A 13,985-nucleotide genomic window follows, 5' to 3' on the forward strand; every position below is an offset into this window, starting at 1 on the left:
AGGGAGAAACAAAAAGAGCTCACAAAATGAACTATGGAGAATGTGGAGAGGACATACGTAATTAGGCCCAAAGAACGTCAAATGAAACATGTGTAATGATAAAGATGATCAGAACAAAGAAGTGACAAGAATCAAAATAAATTTCCATACAACTAGAATAGTAATTTACCTTTTTAGCTGAATGACTTGCCATTATAGCATAATAGATCTGTGCTCTGTCTTGCAAATCAATATCAGTGCTCCAGGCAATTATTGATCTCAATACTTCACAAAGTTCTGAAATAGAAGTGAAGAGTAATGTTACAACTATTAATTAAATAAATGCACCAAAAAATCAATGTACATCTTGACAAATTAACAACTTATGGGCTACAAATACTCACCAAAGTAAACTTCTGCAGGGTCATATTCCATCATTAAAAAGTAACACAATGACAATATCTCATGACCTGAGGACCAAGATAGAGCACTGCAATTTTCTTGGTTTACTATATGTTTCATAAGATATAGTAGAATTGTCTGTAAATAATTTTTAAAAAATGTTTAGAGTAGAACAGATAAATTAGATGAGATTTTTCCAACAAAAGTTTGGTACATTATCAATATTAATAACTATACTTCAAATAAATGTTACCTGCAATGTTTTTTAGATTAAATGTATACACAGTGTAGTAATATGAATACAAAAATATGTCCTGAAGTGATTAGAATGTTATAAATTAAATAGAAGGGTACCACACTCTATAAAAACAACATTTAATGTTCTGTTTTTTCTCAGTACTTGCTGTCCAGATTTTGTTACTGAGATTCATGTCTGTACAACAGATTGTGACTTAGAGAAGTCATACTGTGACAGTGCAACAAATCATCACTCCAAGACTCATTTTATATTCACACATAATTGTCTTCAAGAGATTGTCAGGTTGCATTTGCTAAAACGATGCTGCCCCACAAATATGTACAATGGGAGTATAGCACATCATGTCTTATGAATAAGACATTTACCTCCTGCAAGCTTTAAAAATTTATTGAAACAATTTACTATACCTAATGGAAATTAAGAAAATGTATGGCATAGACAGTGGCAGCTGGTGATTAGGTGCTAATGTGCTACAGCACACTGTAATTGTCACACTTAAATTATGCCATTTCTCTTCAAATGTGAGCTGGAAATCACATTACAAATACACCTTTTCTCTTGGAATGCATGCTCGTATACAAATAAAACGGATGAAAAAATGTGTTGTAGCATTCTGTCCATGATAATTATAAACCAGTGTTGAGTGCTGAAATGATGGTGAGCTGCACTACAATCAACTCTAAGAAGGGACAAAGCTCTCTGTTTTCGGCTGTGTCTGTTCGTATGTGGCATCATACCTTCCGACATTGTAGGTGCTACGTTGCTCACAGCACCAAGTCAATATTTTTCTTTGGAAGTGCATGTAAAGTATTGTGCAAGCAACATGGCAAATCCAGTTGATGATCTGGTAAAGAGGCCCTTTTCCAGTATATATTAGAAGGAGAAAGCGAGTAGAACAAGGCAGAAGCTCCTTTGAACTCCTAGAATATTTTGCCCGAGTGATTCGCAGAAAAAGGTAAGTCACTCTCTAAAGGTACATACAGTGGTCAGGTGCTCCAATGGGCAATTCATTGGCTTGTGTACAATTGCTGGTGCTGTCATCTTTCTTTTTATTTTTATTTTATTCCTTGCAGTGTTAAACTATTAATTATAAAATTATTGCAGCATAAATATACAAAAAAAGATAAGCTCTATTAAATTGTTTACATAAATTTTGCTTCAGAAAAGTATTTTTTATTTGAAGGCCAAGAGTAAAAGTATTAAATTATTGTGCAAGTATGTAAGAGTCAAAGCAGGAACAAACACAACATAGGCCAGGTGTTATGGGTTAACTGTGATTCAGAACCAGACTGGCCAGTGGACTTTGTCCCTCCCAAGTGGCATGACATTTACAGCTGCCAAGTCTCTGGCCAGTGCTACCTCAACAGATAAGCCTCCAGCCAATGACTTGCCAGAGAAAGTGCGTTACACGTGCCAACATTTGACATAAATAATGACCCATCAACAGTAATAGGTAACTTTGGTGGTAAACAGGAACACAGCTGAGACTTAACAAACAGCATTTTGCAGTACTGCTCCCTCTCTGTTTTTGACAAGTAATGACTGGGACTCCATCTAACGCCGAACAGATACACCACAGAGTATTCTGCCACCCACCAAACCCATGCAATATCCTTGTCTGTTCCCAGTCCACCCCTGCTCCCAAGCCCCTGCCTTAGGGATCATATTCCTGCAATAGACTTTGATGTCTGCCACCACCACCACCACCACCACCACCACCACCACCACCTACACCAGTCCAGTCACAGGTGTCACCTATCCCATCAATAGTAGAGCTACCTGTGAAAGTATGAAAGCAATCATGTGATCTACAAATCAAGATATAACAACTGTGCTGCTTTCTACATGGGCATGACAACCAAGATGCTGTCTGTCCGCAGGAATGGCTACCCACAAACTATGGTCAAGAGGCAGCTGGACCACGCAGTTACTGAACATACTGCCCAGAAGAATGTACTTCTCTTCAATGATTGATTCACAGCCTGTGCCATCGAGTTTCTTCCTACCAACACCAGCTTTTCTGAACTGCACATGTGGAAACTCTCCCTGCAGTACATCCTACATTCCCATAACCCCCCTGGCCTCAACCTACTCTGATCCCTGTCCTCCACCCACCTATCCCCTTCCCTGCCACGGGTCCACCACCACAAAGCTTTCTATTCCACCACCACATCCACTGGTCTTTTCTCTCCACTACTTCTCTACACCCCCCCACCCCCCCCCCCCACCCCCTCCCAAACCCTCCAACTGCACCTAGCAGCCATACCCTGCCCCCGCCATGCCCCTGCATGCTCCTACAAGCAGCACTTCACTTTCTCTCACCCCTATCCTACTATCCCCCTCCCTCCCTATCCCAGCCTCCTCCTTACCCCCACACCACCCACATATTGCTTTCCCATCAGGCGCAGTTGCTATAAGAAGCCTGACCTCAGTGCCCAGACACATTGGGCACGTGTATGAGAGTTGCACTTGCGCATGTGTTTTCTACTTCAGAAGAAGGCCCTTTGGCCAAAAGCTCAAATGTACGGTTTTGCACAGTGAGTGCACATAATTAAATAGCGCGTGCCTCCACGGCCGGCCTAAAGAGGACACCTCACACTGGCACAGATGGCACACCAAATGCTGCACCATGTGCAAATCAACCATATATATAAGCCAGTGTGCCAGATCCTCGACCACTCTAATGTTTAAGTGACTACTGAATACTTCACTGTAGACTGTGCCTTCATGTATGCCCTGATTTCGTGTGTTATACTGACTACAATGTCATTCAGAGACTGAGTATTTTTCTGTGTGTGGAGACAAATTAAAAGTTGGTTGGTGGTAATTCTGTTATTGTTTGTGCAATGTTAGAGTACACAGCAGTTTTTGTTGTGTCTGCCTCAAACATCTCTATATGAGTAGTAATCTATCCTTTTCATAATATTAACAAATCTGAAACACCTTTTCATTTACAAGTTAATATCAAACTGGTTTCAAGTATGAACATGTACATGTGTATAAAATAAGTTCATATGGTAATTCTTAACAATGTAGGAAGAGAGAGATTGGCACTTACTATAAAGAAGACATGTTAAGTTGCAGACAGGCACAATTAAAAGACACAGATCTTTCGCATACAGCCTTCATCAGCAAAGGGAAACAGAGAAACATACAGCTTTCAAACACACAAGCAAGCACATCTCATGCACACATAACCACCAACTGCTGTGGTTCAGGCCACAATGCCATTCTTGCCTGAACTTCCTGAGCTGGTGGTCATGTGTCCATGAGGTGTGCTTGCTTGTGTGCACGAATGGTGTATGTTTCTCTGTTTCCCTTCATGTTAAGTGTCTTTAATTGTGCCTGTCGGCAGCTTAATGTGTCTTCTTTACAGTAAGTAGCAATCTATCTTTCCCTACATTGTTGATATTTCTACATGGAGTCTCCATTGTAACATAATTATTAGGTTGTTGTAGCCATGTATGATCAAACAGAAAGCAGTTTACAACATTTATTTACAATGATTTATTTACAATAAATCCTTGAAGCTCCTCTTAAACTTAACTTTATTAAGGGTTAAACTTTTTAGGGGTGATGATAAGTTATTGAAAATGTGTGTTCTCAAAGCCATTCTTCAGGACCAAATTATATGACTTTATATCCTTCTATCAATTATTTAAATTTTTAGCACTGATTCCACAAATTGAGCTTTTGATTTGAACAAGATATATATTGTTAATGATTAATTTCAGTAAGGAATAAATATACTCAGAAACAGTAGTTAGTGTCACCGACATGCTCATGTAGTGTAATGCGTAACATGCTAGCTTGCGAAACAAGAAGATGAGCCACATCTACATCAAATCCACATGATAGATAATGCACTGACCAGTTGGAGTGTGGTTTTTAGGTGGTTTCCCCTACATTCATTTAGGCAAATGCTGTGCTGGTCCCAATTTCCACAAACAGTTAAAATACAATCACATACAGAGGAAAGTTTACATCGGTCACAGATATTTGGTACACACGGCTTCTCTCCCTTAGGTTATTTGCAACTGTGGAATTAAATAAATTTGTCAGATCTTGAGTGCAGCAGACTACATACTAGACAGGATAACCCAGAAGCAGAACAAGAAGTCAGTAGCCCCAGTCCCTCAAATATGCCTCTGAAGGACATCCTTGAATTTATATCATACCTTTATCATTTTCTTAATGGTCACCCCAGTGGCAGTGCAAACAGCACATAATGTAGTCCACATAGGAAAATGCTCTGGTTTATTTAGTGACTGGAGAGTAGTAATAAATTCAATCTTTTTAACAACGTGCTTCCAGGTAATCTACTGAGTTTCTGTTTCCATTTATGCACAATATTTCAACAAAGAAGGGAAAGCAGAAAGGTGGAAGGAGTATATAGAGGGCCTATACAAGGGCGATGTACTTGAGGACATTATGGAAATGGAAGAGGATGTAGATGAAGATGAAATGGGAGATATGATATTGCGTGAAGAGTTTGACAGAGCACTGAAAGACCTGAGTCGAAACAAGGCCCCCGGAGTAGACAACATTCCATTAGAACTACTGACAACCTTGGGAGAGCCAGTCCTGACAAAACTCTACCATCTGGTGAGCAAGATGTTTGAGACAGGCGAAATACCCTCAGACTTCAAGAAGAATATAATAATTCCAATCCCAAAGAAAGCAGGTATTGACAGATGTGAAAATTACCGAACTATCAGTTTAATAAGTCACAGCTGCAAAATACTAACGCTAATTCTTTACAGACGAATGGAAAAACTGGTAGAAGCCGCCCTCGCGGAAGATCGGTTTGGATTCCGTAGAAATGTTGGAACACGTGAGGCAATACTGACCCTACGACTTATCTTAGAAGAAAGATTAAGGAAAGGCAAACCTACGTTTCTAGCATTTGTAGACTTAGAGAAAGCTTTTGACAATGTTGATTGGAATACTCTCTTTCAAATTCTGAAGATGGCAGGGATAAAATACAGAGAGCGAAAGGCTATTTACAATTTGTACAGAAACCAGATGGCAGTTATAAGAGTCGAGGGGTATGAAAGTGAAGCAGTGGTTGGGAAGGGAGTGAGACAGGGTTGTAGCCTATCCCCGATGTTATTCAATCTGTATATTGAGCAAGCAATAAAGGAAACAAAAGAAAAATTCGGAGTAGGTATTAAAATCCATGGAGAAGAAATAAAAACTTTGAGGTTCGCCGATGACATTGTAATTCTGTCAGAGACAGCAAAGGACTTGGAAGAGCAGTTGAACGGAATGGACAGTGTCTTGAAAGGAGGGTATAAGATGAACATCAAGAAAAGCAAAACGAGGATAATGGAATGTAGTCGAATTAAGTCGGGTGATGCTGAGGGAATTAGATTAGGAAATGAGACACTTAAAGTAGTAAAGGAGTTTTGCTATTTGGGGAGCAAAATAACTGATGATGGTCGAAGTAGAGACGATATAAAATGTAGACTGGCAATGGCAAGGAAATCTTTTCTTAAGAAGAGAAATTTGTTAACATCGAGTATTGATTTAAGTGTCAGGAAGTCGTTTCTGAAAGTATTTGTATGGAGTGTAGCCATGTATGGAAGTGAAACGTGGACGATAAATAGCTTAGACAAGAAGAGAATAGAAGCTTTCGAAATGTGGTGCTACAGAAGAATGCTGAAGATTAGATGGGTTGATCACATAACTAATGAGGAGGTATTGAATAGAATTGGGGAGAAGAGGAGCATGTGGCACAACTTGACTAGGAGAAGGGATCGGTTGGTAGGACATGTTCTGAGACATCGAGGGATCACCAATTCAGTATTGGAGGGCAGCGTGGAGGGAGACCAAGAGATGAATACACTAAACAGATTCAGAAGGATGTAGGTTGCAGCAGGTACTGGGAGATGAAGAAACTTGCACAGGATAGAGTAGCATGGAGAGCTGCATCAAACCAGTCTCAGGACTGAAGACCACAACAACAACAACAACAACATTTCAACACCTGACTGAGCCATCTTTTTCATGTGCTACTAGTTTTGCTGTTAGGTGTTCTCACTGCCTGGACTCCAACCAGATTGGTTGGATTCCAGGCAAAGAATATGCATAACAACAAAACATGCCGCACCTGAAGAAGACAGATGGGTCGGTCATCAAAATATTGTGCATAAAATGTACGGTTGAGTTCAAGCAGAAAGTACGTCTAACAACAAAATTCGCAGCACCTGAAGATGACAACTTGCCCAGTCATCAAAATATTGTGCAAAAAATCGAAACAACAACTTGGCAGAACACCTGGAAGCATTCAAAATGTAACTAAAAGGAAGACTATAGAATAAAATTAAAGATGATATAAGAAATTGAAAAGATACTGAATACGAATTACAAAGATATTATCCCGATCTGTGATGAGTAATAATTACAAATGAGAAACACATACAAACTTTAAACTTAGGTTTTCTCATAAGTAAAAAAGGTGCCCCCTTTAGTGCCATTATTTTGGGAACTATGCAACAGAGCTTGCTCAAATCTTCAGCAGCAACAACAGAAACAGAGAGGATGCTGAGGAGGACATGCATCTCAAATACAGTAATGACAATCACATGAAAAGACAGAAGCATCACCTTCACCCACTCCATCCCCTTCTCCGATTGACGAAGAGCAGCCCAGAATACTGACACCAAATGACCTAATGTTGTATCTTCCATGTGCACAGCTCCTGGAGCAGGTTGTGTGGTAACCTGCACCAGCAGTGAGAGCAGCTCTCTGGGAACAGCACTTTCAGGTCGCCGGTCACGCATTTTCTCCTCAAGGCTGAGTGCAAATGGGATGAATGTCGCATCATCCTCCACCACAGAAGCCACCAAACTGAGAAAGAAAAAAAATTGTAATCAGTAAAAATAAACCAAGAATAGTTTATAGAGATTACTATTTCAATTAGTGTTATGCAAAAACTGGCAAAACAGGAATGCTAACTTGGACATCATTAGAGACAATTTAGTATTGTTCACATTTTTTTGTGTGGCTTAAAGACCTGGCTGAATGTGAGCTCATTATCAATACCTTGGTTTTGACAGAGAGATGGAGAGGGTTATGTTGCTGAAGGTGCCAGTAAAACATGTAACAAGATTAGTTTTAGGAAATCATGCAGTACCTTATGTCATATAAACAATGGCTAAAACACAAAGTTTCCACATCAAATAGTATCAAGTACAATTACATCCAGAACAACAGCACAAAAACCATTTACAGGAGTAGAGGCTGCCATTACACACGGACACACTTTCATAACAAAGACAAATGATACTGCCGTAACAATGAAAACTAATTAACTTGTTATTGCAGGTCTATATGGTCCTGCGCATGCAGTAAGAACATCTAACAAGTGAATCTTACTCACTGACCCTCTTCAGTTTTCTTCACATTTACAGTACACTGTGACAAAAGTCACGGGATACTTCCTAATATCCTGTGGGACCTCCTTTTTCCTGGTGTAATGCAGCAACTCCACACGTCATGGACTCAACACATTGGAAGTCCCCTGTAGAAATATTGAGCCATGCTGCCTCTATAGCCATAGATAATTATGAAAGCATTGTTGGTGCAGAAGTTTGTGCACAAACTGACCTCTTGATTATGTCCCATAAATGTCTGATGGGATTCATGACAGGCACTCTGGGTGGCCAAATCATTTGCTCAAATTGTGCAGAATTATCTTCAAGCCATTCGCAAATAATTGTGGCCCAGTGATGTGACGCATTGTCATCCATAAAAATTCCATCTTTGTTGGGGAACATGATGTCCATGAATAACTGCAAATTGTCTCCAAGTAGCTGAACATAACCATTTCCATTCAATGATCAGTTTAGTTGGACTACAGAACCCAGCACATTCCAGGTACACAGCCCACATCATCATGCAGCCACCAGCAGCTTACACATTGTCTTGTTGACAAATTGGGTCAGGGCTTCAACGGGTCTGCATCACACTCTAACCGTCCACCAGCTCTTACCAAATCGAGACTCACCTGACCAGGCCATAGTTTTCCAGTCATATAAGGTCCATTCAATATGGTCATGAACCCAGAAGAGGTGGCGCCATACTCAAGTTACGGCAGATGCAGCTCGTATTTAAAGGCTCTAAGGTGAAGCCACCCCAAAATAATATATTAAAATAAAGTCTCAATAATGTATTAGAGAATTTAAATTATCAGAACACATTCTGCAGATTTCCTACATGGATTTAATTAATGTTGGTCACTGTCACAAATCTATAACACTTATGTTTCAAAATTAAATACTGAAAACATTAAGCATGAAGTGAAGCTAACACACACCATGTTAAAGATCTCTTCAAAATACATCTTATAGTACGATTTGTTGAAGTAAACTCTCGGGCAGCATTATGTTGGTGGATAAATAAAATACCTATAGATTTTATCTTGGAGTTTGCTTTTGATATTATTTAGTAGTTGATTATGAAACAGAAAGAAGATACAGTACGTAAACGTTTGGCTAGAGTGCGATAAACCCCCCCCCTCCTGAAATCTTGGTTGTCGTGACAGACTGATTTGTAGTGTGACCAAGATCTACGTTAGTTCTGATCGATAACTGTCACAGCTTTCCACAGTATGGAAACCACGAGCCATGCCTGAGTTACGGGTACCATTACATCAGGTTAAAGGATTCGAGTAGTTAGCATCAAAATTATAATCAATTGCAGCATCTGTCACTTATACATGCGTCCACTGTTTTGTACATTTTTTTATTAGCCAAATCGACAGTCCACTGCACTGTTCCACATATTGCTTGATCATAGATTACAGCAGTTTTAGGTTGTTTTATAATCAGTTTCCTTAAATATATTGAACTTGTATTGCACTGTCTACAAAAAAAACGAATGTCCTGTCATTGCAAAGCCCTGGTTACATTCTAGCTAGCAGCAACACTATTTTTTACATTTATTTGTATTCTATATTTATTATCACGTGTCAATGTCATTTACAAATAAGAATTACTTTTTTTAAATAAAAGTAACAACTATTTATTTTTCATTATCAATCATTACAACAAGGGCATTTTTTGTTGCAGTAAGATCTTTCTGTGAAATTTCAGTCAATAACTTTTAATCTCACCTATATAATGAAAAATGATCACCATAAAAGAATAAGATAAGTCAGAGATCCTACAGAAATATTTAGTGTTCATTTTTTTTCACATGCTATTTCAGAGAGGAATGTCAACAAATAGCCTGAAAGTGGTTCTATCAACCATCTGCAAAAACTTCAGTGATTTGCAGAGTAGTCATATGTGTGCAGATGTTGAAAGCACATCTCAGACATCAAAAACAAAGTGAGTGAGAAGAAATCCCCACCCTCTAGATAATTATTGTTATGTCAAATTCAGGGCTAAAACTGATCTATAGTGTACCCAAAAGTATAGGTTAGGTTTATGGCTGATAGTTTAAGTAGTGAGTTGACAAAGCAGTACCAAAGACTTCAATTAACCCAGTGCTGATAGATGAGATTATTATCAAAGTATCAGTTTAATAAGTCATAGTCGCAAAATACTGACACAGATTACTTACAGAAGAGTGAAAAACTAACAAAGGCCGGCCTCAGGTGTAATCAATTTTTGGTTCCGAAGAAATGCGAGAACATGTGGGGCAATACTGACACTACCTTAAGAGATAGTCTGAGAAAGGCAAGCAGCAATCATAGCATTTGTAGGTTTAGAGAAAGCTTTTGACACTGTTGACTAGGATACACCCCTTGGAATTCTAAAGGCACCAGGGACTGAATACAGGGAGCAGAAGGTTAATTACAACTGTTACAGAAAGAGAAACAAAAGTTATGAGTAAAAGGAAATGACAGGGAAGTAGTAGATGAGAAGAGAGTGGGAAAGGGTTGTGGCCTATCCTAATGTTTTTCAATTTGTACACAGAGCAAGTAGTAAAGGAAACTTAGACCAAATTAGAAAATAGAATTAAAGCTGAGAACGAAGAAATAAAAATGACGAGTCTTTCCAATGGCATTGTAATTCTGTCAAACAAAGCAAAGGATGTGGAAGAACAGTTGAACAGAATGGATAGTGTCTTGAAAAGTGGTTATAACATAAATTTCAACATAAGTAAAACAACAGTTTTGGAGTGAGGTCAAAGAAAATTAGGTGGCACTTATGGAATTGGATTAATAAATGAGATACTAAAAGTAGTCAATGATTTGTGCTATCTGAGCTAGCACAAGAACTGGCATGGGCAATATAGGCCAGATGTAAAATGCAGACTGGCAAGAACACGAAAAGCACTTCTAATGGAAAGTTCAGGTCGGAATGTCAACAATATTATGAAAAAGATACATTGTTACTCACTGTAAAGAAGATAGGGTGAGCTGCAGACAGGCACGATGAAAAGTGCAGACAGGCATGATGGAAAGACTGTTACATACAAGCTTTTGGCCAAAGCCATCTTCAGAAATCAGAAACGCACACGACCCCCTCCCCCTCAACACACACACACACACACACACACACACACACACACACACACACACACACACACACACACAAAGTAAGGACTCCTCTCTGGCCAGACTGCAACAGAAATGTGTTCGATGGGAGCAACAATTCGCAGATGGGCTGGGAAGAGGGAGGGATAGTAGGGTATCAATGAGGGGGGGGGGGGGGGGGGGGGGGGGGGAGAGGAATCAACACTGCCCGGCACAGCATGCAAGGATTAGAGGCGGCAGGACACAGCTAACACGCACAGTGTCAGGAGTCTGTTGGGGAGGGAGGAGTGCCGCAATGAGCAGTGTACAATGAGGGTGAGAGGAGGTGACAGGGCACAGGGGGAGGGCAGGGGATGAACATCTGGGTGGAGCAGGTTACAACAGATTGAGGCTGGGATGATTTTGGGAGCGGAGAATGTGTTGTAAGGATAACTCCCGTCTATGGAGTTCAGAAAAGCTGATGGTAGAGGGGAGGATCCAGATGACCTGGGTTGTGAAACAACCACTGATATCAAGTATGTTATGCACAGCTGCATGTTGGGCCACAAAGTGGTCCACTTTGCTCTTGGCCACAGTTTGTTGGTGGCATTTCATCCTCGTGGATAGCTGTTTGGCAGTCATACTAATATAACAAGCTGAACCAAGATTGCAGCAGAGCTTGTATATAATATGGCTGCTTTCACAGTTGGTCCAGCTTCTGATGAGGTAGGATAAGTCTGTGACAGGACTGGAATAGGAAATGCTGGCAGGTCTTGCACCTGGGTCTTCCACAGGGATATGATCACTGTGGTAAGGGGATGGAACTGGGAGAGCGTAAGGATGGACTAGGATGTTGTGGAATTTGGGAGTTTGATGCAACGCCTGTTTAGAAGGGGTGGGAAGGATCTTGGGTAGGACGTCCCTCATTTCAGGGCTTGATGGTAGATGATCAGAACCCTGATTAAGGGTATGGTTCAGTTGTTCCAGTCGGGTTCCTATTGGGTGACAGGGGGTGCTCCTTTGTGGCTGGTTCTTGGGCTGGTGGAAGGATTGGAGGTGCATGGGGTACGGCACAGGGGACCTGTTTGCAGACTAGGTATACAGGATAGTGTGTGCCTGCAAAAGTCTTTGTAAGACCTTCAGTGTACTGGGAAAGGGAGCCTCTGTCACTGCAGATACACTGCCCACAGGAGGTCAGGCTGTATGGGAGCAAACGTGGAGAAGGAAAGCAGCTGCACCCTTTCGACGGAACCATCCCTGCATTTGTCTTAAGTGATTTAGGGAAATCAAGTAAAACCTAAACCAGGATAGCTGGATACAGGTTTGAAGTCGTCCTCTTGAATGCAAATCCTGTGTGCTAACCACTGTGCTACCCCATTCAGTTTAGTGTGGGAGGGATGACAGCTGTCAAAATGCAAGTATTGTTGGTGGGTTTGATATGGCCACAGGAGTGGCTAGAGCCAACATCTAGGTAGGTGCCACACTGGGTTGGGGAGGACTAAGTGTAGAAGTGGACAGGAGAGACGGCATTCAGGTTTTGATGGAATGAGGATAGGACCAGATCGTGAAGATACTATCAATGAACCAGAACCAGACCAGGGGTTTGTAGTTTTGGGAGGCTAAAAGGTTTCCTCTAGATGGCCCATAAACAGGTTGGCATAGGTGGGTGCTTTGCAGGGACCCATGGCTGTGCTGCAGATTTGTTTTTATACCTTCCCTTCAAAGGTGAAGTAATTGTGTGTTAGGATACAGTTAGCGCAATGTATGTGGATTGAGGTAGTGGGTTTGGAGTCTGAAGGATGTTGGGAGAGGTAGTGTTCAACAGTGGTAAAACCATGGACATGAGGAATATTGGTGTATATGAAAGTGGTGCCAACAGTGATGAGTAGGGGGGGGGGGGGGGGGTAAAAGGGTGGGGACGATGGAGAGTCGGTGAAGGAAGTCATTGGTATCTTTGATGTGGGAGGCTAGAATTTGGGCAACAGGTTAGAGGTGTTGGTCATTGAGGGCCAAAATTCTTTCAGTGTGAGCATAATAACCTGCTAAAATGGGGTATATAGAATTGTTGCATCTGTTGATTTTGGGAAGCCTGTAGAAGTTAGGTGTGCAGAATGTCATAGGAGTGAGAAGGGAAATGGATTCAGGGGAGAGGTTCTGGGAATGTCTCAAGGCTTCAAGCTAGGATTGGAGATTATGTTGGACTTCTGGGATGTGATCACTCTTACAGAGTTTATAGGTGGAAGTGTTAGAAAGCTGGCAGAGTCCTCCCACCAGGTAGTCACTGTGATTTGTAACAACAGTGGTGGAAGGTTCGTCTGCAAGTACATGGTCAGGATTCGCTTTGAGGTTGTGTACGGTTGTCCTTTCTTCTGCTGAAATGATTGTGTTCTTCGGAAGAGACCTGGGGAGGAACAGTGTGGCCAAGTTGGAGGTAAGTAACTCCTATAAGGTGATCACAGAGTGGCTGTGGGGGAAGGGTGAAGGTCCTATAAGGTGATCACGGGGCGGCTGTGGGGGAGGGGTGAAGGATCACAGTTGGATGATGGTGTGAACTGGAAGAGGCAGGGTTCAATAATAGAATTAGGTTGGATTTGGTTGGAAGGACTGGTGGCAAAGAAGTGTTTCCACTGCAGGGGATGGGAGAAGGAGAGTAGCTCTTTGACAAGTTTAACATGGTTAAACTGTGGTGCAGAACTGAAAGTGAGGAATTTGGATAGGACTGAAACTTCTGTAAGGCTGAGAATTTGGATTCTGCCTGACATTCTCCCAACATATCTACTTTCGTGTAGCAGCCAAAAATTGAAATAGTTTTCTCTTCTAGTCACTGTGCAGTTTCTTCCTTCTTTGTATTTGAATTACGAGTTTCTCCTTTTTTCC

The 13,985-nt window shown here is 41.0% G+C and overlaps 1 protein-coding gene across 3 annotated transcripts in view; it reads right to left on the reverse strand.

The window, feature by feature from the left end:
• Positions 1 to 13,985, reverse strand: part of LOC126412039 (AP-5 complex subunit beta-1-like) — a 175,597-nt gene that overhangs the window by 44,055 nt on the left and 117,557 nt on the right. For all 3 annotated transcript variants that reach the window (XR_007575218.1, XM_050081416.1, XM_050081415.1), the window contains exons 10-12: positions 7,249 to 7,492; positions 384 to 519; positions 170 to 276 (exon numbers count right to left, since the gene is read on the reverse strand). Coding sequence is in view for 2 of the 3 variants with exons in the window: in XM_050081416.1 (XP_049937373.1) it covers positions 170 to 276; positions 384 to 519; positions 7,249 to 7,492 (487 nt within the window). In the remaining variant the exon portion in view is untranslated. The remainder of the gene's footprint in view (positions 1 to 169; positions 277 to 383; positions 520 to 7,248; positions 7,493 to 13,985) is intronic.

Source organism: Schistocerca serialis, chromosome 7, assembly GCF_023864345.2.
Source record: "Schistocerca serialis cubense isolate TAMUIC-IGC-003099 chromosome 7, iqSchSeri2.2, whole genome shotgun sequence".
NCBI lineage: Eukaryota > Metazoa > Arthropoda > Insecta > Orthoptera > Acrididae > Schistocerca > Schistocerca serialis.